Genomic DNA, 20,462 nt, shown 5'->3' on the forward strand with positions numbered 1-20,462 from the left:
TCCAAAGTGTTTTGTTCTGAGTCGCCGTGGTGACGAGCATCTCCGTGCGGATGCTAACAGGCTCAGACATCTTCCACTCTGAGCTGCTGATTGGAAACGAACCGGGCCCAGTCGGCGCCGTGGGGAACCCCTGATGCTCCAGAGGATTTCTGACCTGTAGAGCAGTTTCCCACCACGACCTGCATGTTTTAGAAACTTCCCTCATTCGGCTGATTGCAGCCCAACAAACACCTGAAGCAAGGAAACACCTGACACCTGCAGGGCGGTGAGCCTGGAGGACCAGGGCTGGGAAACGGCTTTAGGTCAGTGTTTTGCTTACCTTGCATGTTTGAAGGCGTCTCCAGGCCGTTTCCTTGGTGACCGTGTGTCACCTGAACCGCCCAGCTGTGTCCAATTAACCCCTGGAACCAGCTGCTTCACGTTAATCATCCAAAATGTTTGAGTTTCATGTTCTTTGAATCCAGTTTGGATGTTTTTATGGAAAAACTGACTGATGGTTCATGTAAACTGTAGAAAGTTGGTGAAACGTTTCCTCACTTCCTCCTGATGAACAAACTCATTTATTGCTGCTTCGCGCCAACAGGAAGCTGATGGTGAAACTTTTACCTGTTCATCTTCGTCCTGCTCAGACATTTTAACGCCTCCATCACCACAGCATGACGCTGCCACCACCACGACTCACTGGGCTCTGAATTAACTTTACTTTTGTAAATAAAACTTGTTTATGGCGACAGGATCTTTAAAACGTTATACTGCTAATAACTTTATATCAGTTTTTAGGTTTTCTTCTGGGGGAAGTGGATGTTTGTAGAAAATGCTATAAAATCCTTTATTCCTCTAAAGTTGATGTATTTATATCTAAAGTCAAAGTTTGAAATCAGTCAAAGTTTTTGTTTGGGCCCAAAATCTTTTCTTGACTGAAAAAAAAAAGTTTCCAACCCTAAAAAAAAACCTTCAAAAATATTCCTGGTTATTTTTCAGACTTTCTTCTGTGAATATTTAGTGAAATTATTGTAAAAACACGAAACCTGACCAAGTGTTTTTGTCTAGTTTCTAATGGAAAAAGAATAAATTACAAATAAGTTGGAGATTCTTTAAATCGTTGATCCAAAGTGAAATAATCTGCCAACCAAACATTTTCCTGTATAAGTTAAAATGGTAAATTATTGTTTTAAGTCAATATTGAGTTATTAACAGCTGAAACGTTACCTCTAACTTAGTTTGGTCTTATTTTAAATTTATGCAAGATTTTTGCAATAAAAGACCAAAAATACCTGCCAAGATTTTTTACAGCGGGGAAAACAACCGTACATCTTTATTTAAAGTTAAGGGCCGCTGTGGAGGGTCCAGAGAACCACTTATGGCCCTGGAGCCGCATGTTGGAGACCCCGGGTCTAAACCAAGAGGTGCACTCCACACCAAAGAGATGCAGAAAGTTGATTTTCTGCAGTTTAAAACAAACGACACGACTCGGCGCTGAGCTCAAAGATCTTTATAAAAACCTGATCTGGTCCAACAGAAGCTTCTGGTTCTGTGATGTAATACTGCAGGTTCAGAACCGGGTCGGAACCGGCCGGGCCTCAGCGGTCTCCGGTGCTGCTGGCGTCCACCTTCAGGTCCTTGGCCACCAGGCCGGAGGTCACCGGGTGCATGGCGGCGCGGTGAGCCATGAACACGCGCACGGCTTCCTCACGGTGCTTCTCAAAGTTAAAAACCTCCCTGCAGGTTCAGAGGCACCAAGATGGAGGACAGGTGAGAAACACGGCAGCGTCGACCTGCAGCTCACCTGGACGCATCGTCGTACCTGAAGAGCGGCCGGGTGAACTTCATCCTGCCCTGCTCCGTCGCCATCTTCAGCGCCAGAGGAACCGCCTCCTCCCACTGACTGCGGACGCACAGCCGCAGCCACCTGGACACACAGCAGCCAATCAGGACGCAGCACCGCCAGGGAGGGGCGGAGCTTAGATCTGAGCCAATGAGTCACCTGAAGCGGATCTCTGAGTTGGTGGAGGCGTTGAGATCGTAGACGTCCTGCATCTTCTTCACATGAGACAGAGGGAGGGGCTCCTGAGGGACAGAGCAGGGGTCAAAGGTCAGAGGGAAACACAGGGGGACAGAGGGCCTGCTTTACCTCCTGCAGCAGCAGAGAAAGGAACTCAATGAGCTGGTGGGACGACAGTGTCTTCACGTCCGACTGGCTGAAGACATTCAGGTCCTGGTCTTTGGCCTGAGGGGACAGAGGACAGACTGAGGCTCAGAGGACAGACGGAGGCTCAGAGGACAGACGGAGCTCAGAGGACAGACGGAGGCTCAGAGGACAGACGGAGCTCAGAGGACAGACGGAGGCTCAGAGGACAGACGGAGCTCAGAGGACAGACGGAGGCTCAGAGGACAGACGGAGGCTCAGAGGACAGACGGAGGCTCAGAGGACAGACGGAGGCTCAGAGGACAGACGGAGGCTCAGAGGACAGACGGAGGCTCAGAGGACAGACGGAGGCTCAGAGGACAGACGGAGCTGAGAGGACAGACGGAGGCTCAGAGGACAGACGGAGGCTCAGAGGACAGACGGAGCTGAGAGGACAGACGGAGGCTCAGAGGACAGACGGAGGCTCAGAGGACAGACGGAGGCTCAGAGGACAGATGGAGGCTCAGAGGACAGACGGAGGCTCAGAGGACAGACGGAGCTGAGAGGACAGACGGAGGCTCAGAGGACAGACGGAGCTGAGAGGACAGACGGAGGCTCAGAGGACAGACGGAGGCTCAGAGGACAGACGGAGCTCAGAGGACAGACGGAGCTGAGAGGACAGACGGAGCTGAGAGGACAGGCGGAGCTCAGAGGACAGACGGAGGCTCAGAGGACAGACGGAGGCTCAGAGGACAGGCGGAGCTGAGAGGACAGGCGGAGGCTCAGAGGACAGACGGAGGCTCAGAGGACAGACGGAGCTGAGAGGACAGACGTCTCGGTCCAAAGCCTCTAGGGGACTTGTCTGGATGAGGAGCAGTTCTTACCTTGATCCACCTCTGAGTCAGAGCGATGCAGGCGTCTGCCAGCGTGGTGTCATACCTGGATCAGAACCAGAACCAACGGGTCAGGACGGGTCTCAGGGACCAGATGGGGGACAGGGAAGGTTCACCTACTGAGGTTTGACCGGAGGCATCCCAGGAGTGAACATCCAGCCATTCCAGTCCACCTTGTTCAGGATGTCCACCTGAAGGACGACATGTTGGACACCTGAGAACCAGGAACACCCAGAACTAGGGATCCTGGGTGTGTCGCCCCTAAATGTTCCCCACCCAAACAAAGGCCCTCCAGGTGTGTTCCTCACCACAAAGGCCCCCGAATATAGTCATCGACCCAAAAGCTCCTCGAGTCGGTCAACCCAGTCCTTGTTTTTTGGGTGATGGACGTACCTGGGGGCCCCTCAGGGCCCCCAGGTACATCCTCGACTACATTCATCACCCCAAAAGCCAAGAAGTGGGTTCGTCAAACCAAAAACACCCAAGTAGGTCCGTAATCCCAGAATGTCCTGAGCAGGTGCGTCACCTGGTGCCCCTCCCAGGTGCGTCCTCACCTTGTCCTTGAAGTAGGTGAACAGGTAGTTCTTCCAGTCATCGGTGGTGACACTGCTGTAGGCGAATCGCTGGATGTAGGACTTCACAAAACCCATGAAGACCTCTGAGGGAGAGACAAGCCAACAGGTGCATCAGCAAGGGACCAGAACCAGGTGTGTGTGTGTGTGTCCAGGGGTCACCTGGGCCCCCCATCAGCTCCTCTAGGTGGTACAGCAGAGCGAAGCCTTTCTCGTAGGGCACCAAGGAAAAGGCGTCGTCTGGATCGACCTCCTGCAGGCTGGGCACCAGGTTGGTCAGAGGGTTGTTGGCTCCAAAGGTGTTCACCTGAGCGGCAGGTGAGGTGAGCGGTGAGAGGAAACACCTGCATGGTTCTGAGGAGACGTACTGATGGGTTCTGGTTCTCACCGAGTCCTGCAGGTAACTCCAGCCCCCGATGGCTTTAAACTGCCTGAACTGCTCCCCCTCCATTCGCCTGCCGATCATCCTCTCCAGGTAGACGGTGTGACCCTCGTTCAGCCTGGGAGCAGAACACACCTGAGCATCACACCCAAACCCACTGGACCCTACTCGCTCCTGACTGGTTACCAGAAGTGTTCCCAGGTTCTGTTGGTCACCAGGTTCCCGGTCCAGCTGTGGGAGATCTCATGAGCGATCACCTGAGGAGCACAGACACCATCCCACCTGGATTAACCTGTCCATTAAAGCCCCGCCCACACGGAGACCCAGCCAGGTGTGACCCGGGTGTTACTCACTCCAGACAGGGATTTGTCTCCAGCCTGAGGAGAGAGACAGGAAACAGCTGGTCAACAGGACGGTCACATGACACGGCGCCAGGTGTGGCGGGCGCGTTGGGGTTTACCAGCACAGTGGGCGTGGCGAAGGTGAGGCAGGGGTTCTCCATGCCGCCGTAGGGGAAGGAGGGCGGCAGAACCAGGACGTCGTACTGACCCCAGACATACGGGCCGGCCAGGTCCTCGGCCGTCTGCAGCATGGTCTCCGTCTGATGGACAGGTGAGACCAGAGCAGGTGAGGGAGAGCAGCGGAACGGGCCCGGCCGCTCCGATCGGATCACGGTTACCATGGCGACTCACCTCAGAGAACTCGGACGCCGCCTTGTCCACAAACTCCGTCTCAGACCAGACTCTGGACCTGGGGCCGATCTCCCTGTAGACCAATCAGAGAGCAGAGGTCCTGTCACCTGGTACAGGTGGAGCCATGACATCATCAAACACTACCTGCTCTCCAGAGCTCCCACCACAATGGCTATCAGGTAGGACGGCATAGCCACCTGAGGTCAGAGGTCACAGAGGGGAAGAGTGAGGTCACAGAGCTCGTAGGGCTGAATACTAATGCATGCCACACTTTTCAGAGTTTTATTTGTGAAAAGACATCAAGGGTGTGAATACTTTAGCCAGACTGTGAACACCTGAACTCAGGTGAGACGGTGATGATGTCATGAAGGAAAGAGGCGTGGCCTACCGGCTGTCGGAACCTGTAGACGATCCGACCGGAGTCCTGAGGGTCCACTTCCTGTCCGTCCCTCACCGCACTCATCAACGCCACCAGCTGCTTCGGGACAGACACCTGGACACAGGTGTGTGTGTTAGCTGTGCAGGTGTGTGTTAGCTGTGCAGGTATGTGTGTTACCTGTGCGTAGTAGGTGTGTTTAATGGATGGCGTGTCCTGACAGGGAACCATGCTCCTGCAGTGATGAGCCTGTCAGACGAAGCACAGGGCAAAGATTCAGATCCTGATCAGTTTGCTATGTGAATGTTCTGGTTCTGCTGGACCTTCCAGACCGGTTCTGTGTGGTTTTCAGAGGTAAGACGAGGAGCTTCATTAGAAACGGAACCAGTTTGGAACCAGAACCAGGAGGAAGTGGAGCAACTGGGTCATTGCTCAACACTGAAGAAACATCAGTTTCCCCAAATCTGTGTCTCAGCAGTTAGAAACCACCAAGAGGAACCGGAACTTCCGTTTGGACCCGCCCACATCTTCCTATGCCTTAGGTAGGTCCGACAGGTACGTCACCTGGCACTGGCTGAACAGGTAGGGCTGTTTCTTCCCTGCCGTCTGCTCAGGTGTGAGCCACTGCAGCGCAGACGCAGATGGAGACGTCTCATAGGTCACCTCCACGATCACCTGCTGGCCCCTGATTGGTCCAGACACACAGACAGGTCACACAGGTCACCGTTAGGACAGACAGGAGGTGGGGAGCTGGACGTGAGCTCACCTGGAGAGGTCATAGGGCAGCGTGATGACCAGCGGGGTCCCCTTGAAGCTGTGTTTGGGGCCCAGCTCGAAGCGGGCCGTCTGCTGGTTGACCGACACGGACGAGACGTTCAGGTCTCTGCTGTCCAAAGTCTGCAGCAGAAGAACTGATTTCATTAAGCAGTTAAGATAAAGTCACACCTGCTGATAAAAGTCACCTGGCTGAAACCAGTTGGACCAGTACAAGGTTCGCACATCACTGCAGCTCCAGCTCAACAATATAAACGCATCTGTCTGATGAAATCTGACGCTTCATCCTGCTGCTTCCGACTCTTTCACACTCAGATTGCACTTCAGTGAAATATGAAGAGCTCAGGTGAAAACACCTGTCCTCGTGACGTCACACTCCAGGACTCCACACAGTGGCAACTGGAAGTGTGGATGAGTCACAAAAAAAACATTTAAACACTTTCTGCGGTGTGTTTATGTTGCAGTAGAGGAATTATTCACTTTCAGTCCGGAACCAAAGATCAAAGTTCACCGTCTTCTAACAAAACTCAGCTCAGATTTAACTCCTTAAAGTGATTAAATATGTGATGCAAGTGTGGCCTTCATGAGCCGAATTAAAGAGGAACCTCAGCTGGATGAGGAAACTTCACCATCTCAGCAGGACCTGCGGCTGTTCCGCTGCAGAACCAGAACCGAGCAGAACCTGAGCAGATCTTCCTGAGCTCCGTGTTTCTGAACCAGACCCCTGACCAGACTCTATGCAAATTATCTCTGTTTTTATTCGCCTCACTGACAAGCTGCCTGATGTGAGCTCAAAGGCCGAGACCGGGTCGGTACCGGAGCACCGGAACCGGGCAGCTCACCAGAACGGAGAAGCGGTCCTCCAGAGCCTCCACGGTGAGCTGGACCTTCCCTCTGATCACGTGTCTGTCGAAGTCCACGTGCAGCTGCAGGTTCAGGTGTTTGGTGAGGCAGGTGGAGAAGGAGGAGAAGGAGCAGGGGTCCGACATCTTGATCCGTCCGCAGAGACCGAGCACTGAGAGGAGGCACGCCGAAACAGTCGCTCAGACACCGGGGAGAGGGCGGGACTTCCGGACCGCCTTTCATGATAAAAGCCCCAGCGCAATTCCGGCTTTTATTTTGAAACCTTTATAAAAAAAATTAAACAGCGACTGAACGTTAATTTATGATTTGTTTAAAAACATTAAAATGTTCCTATATTTTACAAGTTTGAAATAATCAAAATAATAAATTAAGAAACTAAAACAGAAGTCATGTAAAAATAAGTTTAGATATAATTCGTAGAGAAAAAGAACCTAAAATAAATAAGTACATATGAATAAAATTATAATTAAGGTTTAAAGAGTAAATCCATGTCCATCCAGCAGGGGGCACTGTTGGTGCAGCTTGGTTTTACTACAGGAAGTAGTCATCAGAACAGAATGTAAACAACAGCTGTCAGGCTGGGTTGTGCAAAATAAAAGCCTGGACATATTAATATGACAATAAATAGAATACAATATGAAAAATATAATTAAACTATACTGGATGAGACACAGAAATATTAAGTAGGATAAATAATAGGAAAATGGATAAATGTAAAATAATAAATTGACTAATTTTAAAACCATGGATGCAGAAATCATTAATAGTAATAATTATAGAGAAGACATTTCCATTTGACCTTTGAACCTTGTTGGACACTCACACACAAATATAATAATTAGAAATAAGACTGAATCATTTATTCTGGTTCCTCTTTAGTTTCTACGTCTTGATTTACTTATGAAACTAAATGCTTCCTCTTAAAGTTGCTCTTTTCAATCAATGAAGTTGAACAAAATATAAAATTGACTAAGATTAAATAAAATATACCGCAAAATCTGTAAAGAGTTTAATGGGATCCGGACGGAAACCCTCCGCGTCCATCCAGCAGGGGCGCTGTGCGCCGGGGCAGCGCGTTCACGTTTACATTAGTGGATGATTACCTGACGTCTCATTAAAACCAGAGTCATGATTTTAATGAAAGAACGAAGAAAGTGAACCCGGTTCCGGAGGGTGTACTTTTTACTTTCAGTCAGAGCTAATATGATCAGGAGGAAAACTCAGGTTTATTTATCCATTTCATCAACGTTATTATGTCTTATTATTTGGTTTATTGTTGATCATTTATATTATTTATCTTTTTATTCTTTCATGACTTTTATAAAATGTAAAATTCACAATGTTTTTATATAAATGTAAAACGTAAAACATCAGGCTTTCAGGGTTTTGAGCAATATTATAAATAAAGATAATAAAACTAACATATAAATATTTCCATCTTTATCTGCCATTAAATCAGACTCATGTTTTCCTCTCTTAGCTTATTTAAGATTCTAAAAATTATTACTATTTATTGGAAGTGACTTTTGGACTTTTTAAACTTGGAAATGGATTAATTGAGCTTACTGTCTGATGAATGTATTATTATTGAATTGACATAATTTACTGTAAAAGTTTGGAGACATTTGTTGTGAACTGTAGAAATAAAACTGAAATTGAGTTTTTAACTCATTTGCACTTCGCCGTTTTCATAACTGCGCAGTATTTATGTTATAATTTTGTACTTTATTCTGTTTTAACACATTTTATTAGTTTTTCCCCTCTATGTGAATCTACATTCTATGATCTGTTGTTACATCTGAATCACCGATGGACAATAAAATATTTTATTCTAATATTAAATGATTAAACATTTACTTTATTAATAACGTGTTAAAGTCTGAAAAGGTTCATAAAGTTTAAGCAAAGTGAAAAACATCCTGATACTTCCTGCTCAGCTGCTGCTCACCACATGAAGCTGATTGGTCGATCATTTTCGGCTCGTCTCTGATTGGCTGCAGGAACACCTGTTGCACCTGCCTGTGGAGCAGCAGAAAGTTTGTCCGCCGTTCAGGAGTCGCTTTGGACCGGTCCATTGTTCCGTCCAAGAGGGGGGATCCGGGAAGTCCGGCCCGGAACCCGGAGGCAGGCAGCGGGAGCGGCGGGACCGGCCCACCTGCCGCGGGGAGCCGTGGAGTCTTCCACGGACTCAGACAAACTTCCACTCCGCTGATAAACCCGCTCCGGATCGGAACCGGTCCAGCGGCCGGAAACATGGCGGCGGGGCTCGAACCGAGCCGGGAGGAACTTCTGGAAGTGAACATATGTGATCGCAGCGTGGGCTCCGAGGAGGAGAGCGGCGTGTTCAGCCACTCCACGGAGGATTTCTGCGGCTTCCAGCAGTGGACCCACAACGACACATCATCATCCTCATCCTCACCTTCATCACGTCCGGCGGAGCTGCGGGAGCTGCGGGACCCGGGGCCCGCGGCCCCACGCAGCTCCATCGTGGACTGCCTGCTGGTGGAGCTCTACGACGCGTTCAGCGGCGGCGGCGGGCGGCGCACCGCGGACAGCGGGGACAGCTCCACCGGCTCCGGCTCCGACACCCTGCCGGCCCGCAGCAGCTCCGGCTGCGGCTTCCTGCAGGAGCTGCAGGAGCGGCACACCCGGCGGCTGCAGATGACATACCTGGCCCAGAAAGGTGAGCGGGGCGGGGCGGGGGCTGGCAGGCCCTGCGCGGTCCGGAAGGGTCTGTGTCTGGGTCCGACCAGAACCCGGTACTGAAACTGAAACTGTAGAAAATAATGAAGTAGGTTTAATACATGAATTATTAAAGTGACATCAGACAAAATTTTGTGTTTTCTAAACTACAAATAAGACCTGAAACATCTCAGAGTGACGTCAACAAAACGCGCTTCCTCCCGTGACGTCATGCATGCACACCAGGAGGGAGGGACCAAACTAATGAGGCAATATAATAATTATCATTAAGCAACATTTCATTTATTTTGTCTGAAAAACGGCCTGAAGGTGTTCAGAAAGAAGAGCGCCCCCTGCAGGCTGGAGGCTGCTAAAGCTCCTCAGTATGAACTTTGTTTATTTCTCTGCTGGTTTTTATTTTAAACGTGAAGTTAAAAGAAAACCTGGTGAGTCCGTACTGATCAGGACTGACGTCAGTCTGTCCGTTTATCAACCAGGAAGTTCTTTAACGTGAACATCTAAACCTTGTTATGACTCGGACCGGGAAGGTTCTGGTTCTGGTTCTGGTAAAAATCAGATAAAGATTTAAATCACTTCCAGATGACCCAGAATCTGAACCAGCTTTAGCTTTAGCCTCACCTGGTTCAGATTCAGTCAAATAACATTTTCATTCAGTTATTAATCAGTTAACCCATAAAATAATCAGAATATTCACAAATTAAATGCTGAACTTCATGTTGGATTTTCACAAATCAAGAGTTCACTGAAGGAACGATGCTGCTGCTGACGTTCAGGTGGCAAAATTAAGTTTACAAAGGAAGTGAAGGACTTTATTTGCATGAAGAATTTTTGATGTTTACTAAAAAGGTGAAATGGTTAAATTAAAAACCGTCAGAATAATAAATAACTATAATAATGTTTGGATATTTCCTGATCGGGTCGTCGCCTTGGAGTCTGGCCTGGCATGCAGAGGCAGGCGGTGTTTGCCCTGCACACACACACACACACACACACACACACACACACACACACACACACACACACACACACACACACACACACACACAATCTGCCTGCTGAACAATGCAGAGTCAGGAAGAGGAAACGGTCCGTTAACGGTTCTGATGTTTTCCTGCTGCTCTGCTTTCAGCAGCTAAACTTCAAAGTTAGGAGGAAAAAGTTTCCAGAAACTATAAATATTATGACGTAGTTTAGTGACTCCATGTTTTCTGCTGGACTGTGCTAACGAATAAACCAGCATGTTCAGACCCACTGACCTCTGGGTCTGTTTGAGCAAAACGGGAGGAAAAGGTTGTGGTTCTGGTTGTGGTTCTGGTTCTGACCCGCTGTGCTGCTCTTCTCCTGTCAGACCTGCAGGAGCTGCGCTCCATCCTCCAGGAGGTGAAGCTCCGCTCCGGCCTGCAGTCAGCCAAGCTGCTCCGGCAGCTGAAGAGGCGGGACCGGCTGGCCCACAAGCGCCAGAAGAACTGTGACGTCATCACGGCGTGCCTACAGGCCGTGTCCCAGAAGAGACGTAAGACCAGAACCGATTCTGTTTGGGTCCATGAAGTTCTGCTAATTATTCCAACCACTTCAAAGACCTTCACGTTTCTGCAGACATAAAAGTTCATTTTGTAGATGATGGTTTTGATTCGGACCGCAGGTCCGGAACCGGTACCGGCTCATGAACCAACATTTTGTTTGAAACCAGAACTAAAACTAAGAGCAGAGTTCATAATGTGACGTCTGCAGGATAAAAATAATCCGTAATAATCTCACTGTTTCCTTTCTGGTGAACATGAGATCCAGTTTTACTGTCGAACTGTATGGACCGGACCGGACCGGTCCTCTGTCCTCCGTCCCTGCGCCGCCTCCTGGTGACGTCAGAGAGGAGGTAGAGGAGGAGGAGGAGGAAGAGTGCAGCATCAGCAGCATCCACCACTTCCTCCTCATCTCATCAGATGCTCTCCGGAACCGGTACCGGCAGGTGGTTTGGACCTGGTTCCTATTAGTCCGGAAGCAGCGTTTCAGAAGCTGAACCTGCTTGAACAGTTCGGCTCGGTTCGGCTCCGGTTCGTAAGCGCATCGGCAGGCGATGAGAGCAGAGTCCGGTCGGAGCGGCCTGTTTCCGGGATGAGGCAGGAGCGGCTCCCCGCCGGCAGGAGGCCCCGGGCGGCCGGCCGGCAGCGGCCGCAGGGTCCGGCGGGGGTCGGCGGCATCATCAGCAGCGTCCTGCGGAAACGCAACGGGATCTCCCGCAGCGCCCCGCGGCTGCTCTGCACCTTGGAACCAGGTGTGGACCTGCGGTTCCGACCGCCGCACTGCATGGACGTCCTGCTTAATGTTGAATTTTTCTGAGTTCATTCTGGGGACATTTTGCTCTGTTCTTTATTTTTAGGCTGAATCTCCGACACCAAAATATAATTTAGATTGAAATCGGAACATTTAAATGTCATAATTCTAGATTTAGAAGAAATTAAACATTTTTCTGAAAATTTGCCACCGAATCTGAACCGTCTCGTTAAGGATTCAGTTTCCTTCCTTTCACCCTGCCGGCTTTTATTTTGTATTTCTCTGTAAAGCGTTTCCGGTGTAGTCCCGCTGCTGTAATCTCGGTGGGCGCTTTCCGGGGTGGGAATATAATCCGGTACCGGGAAGTGGGCGGGTTCTCCCCGGTAATCCCCCCCGAAGCCGCGCAACAAGCCGGCACTGGAGCGGAATGGCGCAGGGGAGCCGAACCGAACCGGACCAAGCAGGTCAAACGGGATTTTCTAACATAATAATAATAATGCTTAGAAAGGTTCCGGTTGGAGGAAACGGGTTCGGTTTGGTCCGGTCCGGTCGGAACGTTTTTCCTATTCGGTTCGGGTCCAATTCACTTCCTGTCGGTGTTTAGCGGTTCGGGTCGGATTCAGCACCACCGGAAGTGGACAGCGACAATGTCGAACCAAAAGATGAAAAAGATGAAAAAGCTGGAGATGTGACTCTAATTCTGACTCGGTTCTGTTAATCCTGAAGTTCTGGTCGAACTTTTGTCTGTAAATGTAGATGTTTAAGCCGGTTCTGATCCGGTCGAAGCTGCGGCGCTCAGCCTCCTGTGTGTTTCCAGGTGTTGACACCAGGCTGAAGTTCACCATCGAGCCGTCGCTGGGAAACAGCGGCTTCCAGCAGGTGAGTGCCACGCAGGGCCGGCCCCAGGCATAAGGGAGCTGGGTCCCCCACCACTCGTCATCTTGTTTAATGTAAATTAATGTTTATCAGCTTTTAAATAGTTAAATAATGACGTACTTAAATACACTGCAAAAACTGCTTTTCACACAAGTATTTCTGGTTCAGTTTGTAAATATCTGACATTAGATGAATGTAACTTGAAATGAGACTAAATGTGAAGATATAGCAGCTTTACTGAAGTTAATTCCTTCATATTGATGAGAAACTATTTGTTCTCCTGGTGGATTATTTCATTCATAAAATGGGGGGAAACTTTTCCAGCATGAAGAATTTGACTTGATTTCAGCTCCTCTGTCTGAAGGCAGTGAAGTTATTTAGTTACCAAACGACTTGGTAGAGCAGAAACCTGCAACCTTCAGATGTTCCTCTGCTGAACCACAATAATCAGGTCATTAAGGCTCTGGAGATGATCTACACCAGGAGGGGATGGAGCCGTTTCATTCCAGGGTTTTGTACCTGATGGAGCCGTTTCATTCCAGGGTTTTGTACCTGATGGAGCCGTTTCATTCCAGGGTTTTGTACCTGATGGAGCCGTTTCATTCCAGGGTTTTGTACCTGATGGAGCCGTTTCATTCCAGGGTTTTGTACCTGATGGAGCCGTTTCATTCCAGGGTTTTGTACCTGATGGAGCCGTTTCATTCCAGGGTTTTGTACCTGATGGAGCCGTTTCGTTCCAGGGTTTTGTACCTGATGGAGCCGTTTCGTTCCAGGGTTTTGTACCTGATGGAGCCGTTTCGTTCCAGGGTTTTGTACCTGATGGAGCCGTTTCGTTCCAGGGTTTTGTACCTGATGGAGCCGTTTCGTTCCAGGGTTTTGTACCTGATGGAGCCGTTTCATTCCAGGGTTTTGTACCTGATGGAGCCGTTTCGTTCCAGGGTTTTGTACCTGATGGAGCCGTTTCATTCCAGGGTTTTGTACCTGATGGAGCCGTTTCATTCCAGGGTTTTGTACCTGATGGAGCCGTTTCATTCCAGGATTTTGTACCTGATGGAGCCGTTTCATTCCAGGGTTTTGTACCTGATGGAGCCGTTTCATTCCAGGGTTTTGTACCTGATGGAGCCGTTTCATTCCAGGATTTTGTACCTGATGGAGCCGTTTCATTCCAGGGTTTTGTACCTGTGGCTCATCTGAAACCTGCAGGGCAGCAGAGGACTGGAGTTTGACTCCCTGTGATTTAGAGTTTTTTCAGTGCAGCATTTTAAAATGTTTTTATTTAGTTTATTCTATAAGGTTAAAATCTGCAGCCATAACAATCCTGACCTGATGTAAGATAATTAGACATTATGCTAATGCTAGCAGCTCCATGTAGCGGAATGATGAGGCGTCTCTGTTGAACTCACTGTGAAACATGGTGGTGGCGGCAGCATCATGCTGTGGGGTTACTTTCTTCAGGTCTGCTGAAGCTGAGGATAAAGAAGAGAAGTTTCCACCGTTGGCTGTGGGGTGTACTTACTTCTGAATGACTTTTCCACATAGGAGCCAGAAGTTTACATACAGTGACTAAAGGACATTAAGTGTTTTGTTTCTGCTCCTCAGTGGTACGACGCGCTGAAGGCTGTGGCTCGGCTTCCCACCGGGATACCGAGGGAGTGGAGGAAGAAGGTACGCATCATCATCATCATCATCATCAGTTATTGTTGTTGTTGTGACGTCAGTCAGAGCTCAGGATGATGGAGAACCTTCAGCTCCCGTTTGTCGGAGCCAAAATCACACTGATGGCTTAAAATGAATGAGCAGTTTAGGCTTCAGAGTTCGGACCTTCAGAACCCAGAGAGGTTCTGGAGGTTCTGGCTCACTGTGGCGTGTCGTTGCAGGTTTGGCTAACGCTAGCGGACCGCTACCTCCACAGCATCTCCATCGACTGGGACAAAACGCTTCGCTTCACCTTCAACGAGCGCAGCAACCCGGACGACGACTCCCTGGGCATCCAGATCGTCAAGGTAACCAGACTTTATCTGTGATCTGATTGGCCGAGGAGGAGAGCCAGTCAGTGTCTGATAGGTCGATTCCAGGTGAAATGATTGTGGGTCTCATTGAGCTTCCTGGACCAGGAGAACTTTCTACAGCTCTACGTTTTCATGCTAAATCGATATTTGAATCTGATCTCCATTTTCCTTCTGACCTTCCTGGACTCGTTTGTGTCACTTCCTGTTAGAAAGAAACAGGAAATTCTTGATTGGAGGAAGTTCTTGGTTTTAACCGTCCTGGTTCCCTTTCCATGCAGGTAAAATCACATAAACAGAACAGGCAGCAGCTGGGATGGTGTTGTCATGGAAACGGGTCAGAGGGTCAAAGTCCGCTCCTGTGTTTACTCTTCCCTCTCCGCTGCAGGATCTGCATCGCACCGGCTGCAGTTCTTACTGCGGCCAGGAGGGGGAGCAGGACCGGGTGGTTCTGAAGCGGGTTCTGCTGGCCTACGCCCGCTGGAACAAGTCGGTGGGTTACTGCCAGGGCTTCAACGTGTTGGCTGCTCTCATCCTGGAGGTGACTGAAGGAAACGAGAGCGACGCGCTGAAGGTGAGTCCAGCTGACGGGTCAGCCACCTGGAAGGTTCTCCAGAACCTCACCTGGTTCTGCTGTTTGGGTTTCAGGTGATGATCTACCTCATTGACAAGGTTCTGCCTGAGAGCTACTTTGCCAACAACCTGCGAGCGCTATCAGGTAAATCCAGCTTCATGTCTGAAGCCGTCATGTTTCAACATGGCTGCCGTTTTTAGACCTACTGAACAATTATTGCCATAAAATGTTTCCCATATCATAACTTGGATGAACTTTGTCACTTCATATTTATACAACTTTATGATAATATGAAGCAAAATCAGAAACTTTCTGTGTGAGTCTCACACCAGTCAACTGGGAGGAATGGAGGCGTCTTAATGGTTAGCATTAGCTTCCGCTATGTATTTGTTTAGTGATAGTTTCTTTTGTTTTGTGTTTAGCGGTTCAGTGTTAGCTTATGCTAAATTTAACGTGTTTAGAGGTTTGGCAATAGCTCCACAAATTATTTGTAAGTTGTTTTGCGTTAGCAGTTTAGTTAGCTTATGCTAATTTTTTATGTGATTAGTTTAGCAATGGGTTTTTTACGTTAGCTCCCTCTAATTTATTTGTGTTTGTTGGTGTATTGGTGTTAGCTTTGGCTTTTTAAAATGTTTTTTGGGTTAGTTGGACGTTAGCGTCCATTTTTTTAGCGGTGTTTAGCGGTTTCGAGTTAGCTTCCAATAATATTTTAATGTGTTTAACGTTAGCGGAGCTAAGATTTGTGTTCAGCGCCTGAGTAGTTGGTGACTCTGTCTGGTTAGCTGTGGCTAATGGCTACTTCCAGTTTTAGTTCACACATATCTTGCATACATTACAACCATGGCGGCCATTTTGATTAAATGTCTTGTTCTAAGCAAAATGAGCTCCTGTATCTTGAAGTTAGTTTTGTCCTATTTCAAGTATCGTGAAACTAGATGACGTACTTGGTGAGCCACAGAGTAGGAGGTGTGTTGCAGGCAGCTGGCTGGCAGCGTGCAGCAACGGGTAGGGGAGGGGCAGCAGGCCTCAGTAGTGCTGAGGACCTGTCCTCCTGTCTCCAGTGGACATGGCGGTGTTCCGGGACCTGCTGCGGCTCAAGCTGCCCCGACTGTCTCAGCACCTTCATCACCTGCAGAAAGCGGCCAATAGGGAGGCTGGAGGTAAGCCATCGTCATCATCATCATGGGGTCGTCATGGTGAATCGGGATGAAGGAGCCTCCTGTCCTGCAGGCAGCTACGAGCCGCCGCTCACCAACGTCTTCACCATGCAGTGGTTCCTCACCATGTTCGCCACCTGCCTGCCGGCGCCGACCGTCCTCAAGATCTGGGACTCGGTGTTCTTCGAGGGGTCCGAGGTTCTGTTCCGGGCGGCGCTGGCCATCTGGGAGCGGCTGGGGGAGTGAGTGGAGCGCGGGGTCAGGGGTCGGGGGTCAGGGGAGCCCAGCTGAAGCCTGTGTGTGTCTCGTCTCCAGGAGGATCGAGGACTGCCAGACGGCGGACGAGTTCTACAGCACGATGGGCGGCTTGACCCTGGAGATGCTGGAGCAGAACCTGCTGCACCCGGCGCAGCTCATGCAGGTAGTGGCAACATCAGGAGGGGTGGTCTGCAGCAGTGGGGCGTGGCCTGCAGATGGGGGGCGTGGCCTGCAGCCTGGGGAACGTGGCCTGCAGCCGGGGGGGGCGCAGCCTGCAGCCGGGGGGCGTGGCCTTCAGCCGGGGGGCGTGGTCTGCAGCTGTGGGGTGCGGCCTGCAGCCTGGGGGCGTGGCCTGCAGCTGTGGGGTGCGGCCTGCAGCCGGGGGGCGTAGTCTGCAGCCGGGGGCGTGGCCTGCAGCCGGGGGGCGTGGCCTGCAGCTGTGGGGCGCGGCCTGCAGCCTGGGGGCGTGGCCTGCAGCCGGGGGGCGTGGCCTGCAGCCTCGGGGCGTGGTCTGCAGCCGGGGGGCGTGGCCTGCAGCTGTGGGGCGCGGCCTGCAGCCTCGGGGCGTGGTCTGCAGCCGGGGGGCGTGGCCTGCAGCCTCGGGGCGTGGTCTGCAGCCGGGGGGCGTGGCCTGCAGCCGGGGGGCGTGGTCTGCAGCCGGGGGGCGGCCTGCAGCCAAGGGGCGTGGTCTGCAGCCGGGGGGCGTGGTCTGCAGCCTGGGGGCGTGGCCTGCAGCTGAGGCTCTGTTTGCTCTGCAGGACGTTTACTCCATGGCGCCGTTCCCGTTCCCCCAGCTGGCCGAACTCAGAGAGAAATACACCTACAACATCACGCCGTTTCCCACTGCAGCCAAGGTCAACACCAAGGTCAACGCAAGGTACCGTCTCCATGGAGACCACGTCCGCCAGCCATTCCTTCCTGGTGTCCTTTCAGTCTTCCTCCATCCTGACCCGGTTCTGTCCTCCAGCAGCGGTCCGTCCGGTTGGGACAGTGAGGAAGACGCCGATGTGGACGATGATGACTCTGTGGCGGCGGCCCTGGGCTGCTTGGGGCCCCTGGGCGGCCTGCTGGCCCCGGAGCTGCAGAGATACCAGAAACACCTCAAAGGTTGGCATGGCAACAACAGACCGGTTCTGACCCAGTTACTCCAGACAGAAACAATCGGACCAAAAAACTTTTCAGTCCCCGACACCTTTACTGTTTTTACACTGAAAAAAAAATCATCTTACCGAGTATTATTGATTTATTATTGATTTATTATCGATTTATTGATTTAGTTTCTACTGTAAATCTCAGTAAACTTGAATTAAAAGCTGGTTTAAGTTAATAATCAAACCATTTTAGTCTGGAAGATCTTTTCACTTATAATATTTTTCTCATGTTATAAATGAAATAATCTGAAAATAGAATTAATAATTTATTATCAATAATATATTATTGATTTGAACCAGCTGATATCTTGAAAGTTTGTAAATTAGTTTTATCTAAGTGTGCTGAGAGATTTGCACTAAAATCTTCACCAAAAAATACTTTTTACAGTGTAAGTGACACATCAGCAGACTGAATCTATATTATGAAGAGAATCTGAAAAGTGTGGTGTGCATTTACAGTCGATGCCTGAGGCCGTCTGTCTGTCCTGTTCCTCCAGACCAGCGAGTCGAGCAGGGCAGCATCGCCGAGCTGAGCCCGGGCGCCGTGGGTGGGACCGCTGCAGGAAGTGGTCGTGCGGAGCATCAGGCGGCCGTCAACAGCATGATGCTGGAGCGCATGAGCACCGACATCACGGCGCTGAAGAAGCAATATGGCCGCATCAAGCGGCGGCAGCAGCAGCAGGCCATGCGGCTCTGCATCCGCACAGGTGAGGCGGCGCCGCCGACCCGGACGCCCCGACAGGAAGTCCAGAGTTTAACGGCGCTGTGTGACTCGTAGGACCCAAACCCGGCCTGGCCACGAGTCCTGGGGTTCTGCAGGACTGTCCCAACAGACCCGGCAGCGGTTCTGACCCGGATGCTCACGGTACTCGGGTCCAAACGGCAGAACGGCTGAGGCTGGTGGCGGGGCGACACTTTAGGAAACAGGAAGTGTTGGAGTGGCTTCCTGTTTCTGTTCAGGAACTGGATCGTCATCCAAACGTTGATTTATTCCAGCAGAACAATAAAAATCTAAAAATGATTTCATACAGCAGCTGGTCCATACATATGCATGAAAAGTTGAGTGGAAGGAAGAAATGTGATGGAAAATAAACCTGTGCAAACATTGAATTGTGAAGCTTCCAGTCACGTTAGCCGCTGCTATCGGTACCAGTACCTGCTTTAATCGCCATGGTAACCTGGGCTGGTCTGCATTGACGCAGCAGCAGCCCAGACCTGAACTGATTGATTATTGATCTGATATTTGGTTCTGATTCTCTGAACTCCCCAGAATCCCCAAATATACAGAATTTAACTTAGTCGCTGAAATGAATCAACATTTCGATGAAGTTCTGGTTGGTGGAGACGGACGTCGCTACTGGATGTCAAAGTTCATCCTGGCCTGAGTAAAAATGGCCGCCTTGGCGAGCAGCAGAACCTCCTGGTTCTGATGGACGTTCAGTAGAGGCAGAAGTTTCTGACCCGGTTCTTCCTGCTTTAACTAACCAGCTGCTAACATCCTTCCTCCAGCTGGTTCTGGGATCTGATTGGTCCTCCTGTGGCGCCCTCTGCTGGCTGCAGCCTCTCCCTGCAGCCCGTTTTCACTCACTGCCATCTTTTCTTCTTCTTCTCCTCTTCAGATAAATGTCCCGCCACGCGCGTTCTGGCCTCGCAGCTCAACCCGTCCAGCGCCGTCATCAACCACCTGCTGCTGGGCCGGAAGCCCCGCGGCCCGTCCAGAACCTTCCGGCCCGGGTCGGCCGGCGCGCCGGTACCCGGCTCGCCCTGCAGGCGGCGCCGCGGCTCCAGCAGCACCGGATCCCCGGGCAGCCGCAGAGGCTCTCCGTGGCGGAACCACGCCCGGCAGCACCGCAGGAACCCGGTCCGGGTCCGGGCCCGGATCGGGGTCCGAGACTCCGAGGAGAGGGAGGATGATGATGATGATGATGATGAAGAGGAAGGGGAGTCAGAATGTGAAGAGGAGGTGAAGGTGGAGGAGGTGGAGGTCCGGTTGGACTCCCTGGACCTGGAGAACCAAGTGACCCAAAACTCCCTCACCGACCCAGAATCAGAACCTGATGAAGAGGCGAGGAGAGCTGCAGCTCCTCTTCCTCCTCCAGCCTCGGACCGACCCGGAGAGCCGGACTCAGCTGGTTCTGATGGACCTGCTGCAGAACCTTCAACATCATTTTCCTCACTCAGTCCTCCTCTTCCTCCCTCCTCTTCCTCCCCTGGTCCTCCTCTTCCTCCCTCCTCTTCCTCCCCTGGTCCTCCTCTTCCTCCCTCCTCTTCCTCGGCGCCCCGCCAGCCTCTCTTCTCTCCGTTTCCGTCCATCAAGCAGCCCAGAAAGTCTCTGGCGGCTCGGAACCTGGGCCTTTACGGGCCGACGTCCAGAACCCCCACAGTCCACTTCCCTCAGCTGAGCCGCAGCCTGAACCGGAGCAGCGCCGCCGGGGCCACGGGCCGGCGTTGAAGAGCTCAGCGGGTCGGAACCGGATCAGAACCGGGCTCCAGTATTCCCCGGTTTGCACTACAGCCATAAAGCGTTTCTATGCCAAGTATTTATCTGCACAGGATGGACGGAGACCTGAACGCATCCTGACCCGACGTCCTCCAGAACCTCTTGCTTGTTTTCCCATCACTCTGTTCTGGTTCTGTAGAAACCCAGAATGTACCGTCTCCATCTGTCGTAATGAAAGAATGAAAGGAAACATTCAGCTGTGGCTCGTTTCTTCTGTTCTCAAAGATCTGAACCAGTCAGAACCAGTGGGAGTTATTTTCTGACCTCAGATCAAACAACTCAACCACT

General features: G+C 50.8%; 2 protein-coding genes across 8 annotated transcripts; one reads left to right on the forward strand and one right to left on the reverse strand.

Annotated features, from left to right (window-relative positions):
- Nucleotides 1-1,477: 1,477 nt before the first annotated feature.
- On the reverse strand, nt 1,478-8,761 carry lta4h (leukotriene A4 hydrolase). Its single transcript, XM_017302983.2, has 20 exons — nt 8,627-8,761; nt 6,657-6,940; nt 5,807-5,937; nt 5,605-5,725; nt 5,221-5,289; nt 5,053-5,157; nt 4,809-4,861; nt 4,665-4,737; nt 4,433-4,573; nt 4,326-4,349; nt 4,159-4,229; nt 3,979-4,090; nt 3,753-3,897; nt 3,573-3,676; nt 3,139-3,209; nt 3,010-3,064; nt 2,132-2,227; nt 1,985-2,067; nt 1,805-1,909; nt 1,478-1,719 (listed from the first exon to the last, which is right to left on the reverse strand). Exons 2-20 carry the CDS (start codon nt 6,801-6,803, stop codon nt 1,581-1,583), a joined length of 1,845 nt encoding a protein of 614 aa, XP_017158472.1. The 5' UTR covers nt 6,804-6,940; nt 8,627-8,761; the 3' UTR covers nt 1,478-1,580.
- A 170-nt stretch (nt 8,762-8,931) lies between these two features.
- On the forward strand, nt 8,932-20,370 carry tbc1d30 (TBC1 domain family, member 30). Of its 7 annotated transcripts, none has more exons than XM_008401640.3 (15): nt 8,932-9,361; nt 10,730-10,894; nt 12,470-12,531; nt 14,128-14,193; nt 14,406-14,531; nt 14,923-15,108; nt 15,183-15,252; nt 16,170-16,268; nt 16,339-16,507; nt 16,581-16,686; nt 17,282-17,400; nt 17,491-17,630; nt 18,172-18,381; nt 18,453-18,539; nt 19,294-20,370. In XM_008401640.3, the coding sequence occupies exons 1-15, from the start codon at nt 8,932-8,934 to the stop codon at nt 20,124-20,126; spliced, it is 2,868 nt and encodes a 955-aa protein (XP_008399862.1). In that variant the 3' UTR covers nt 20,127-20,370. The 7 variants fall into 7 exon arrangements, with proteins under 7 accessions (XP_008399862.1, XP_008399863.1, XP_008399864.1 ...); XM_008401641.3 differs by having other exon boundaries at nt 17,494-17,630; XM_008401642.3 differs by lacking the exon at nt 18,453-18,539.
- The last annotated feature ends 92 nt before the right edge of the window (nt 20,371-20,462 follow it).

This window comes from Poecilia reticulata, chromosome 23 (genome assembly GCF_904066995.2).
Source record: "Poecilia reticulata chromosome 23, P_reticulata-male-v2, whole genome shotgun sequence".
Lineage (NCBI taxonomy): Eukaryota > Metazoa > Chordata > Actinopteri > Cyprinodontiformes > Poeciliidae > Poecilia > Poecilia reticulata.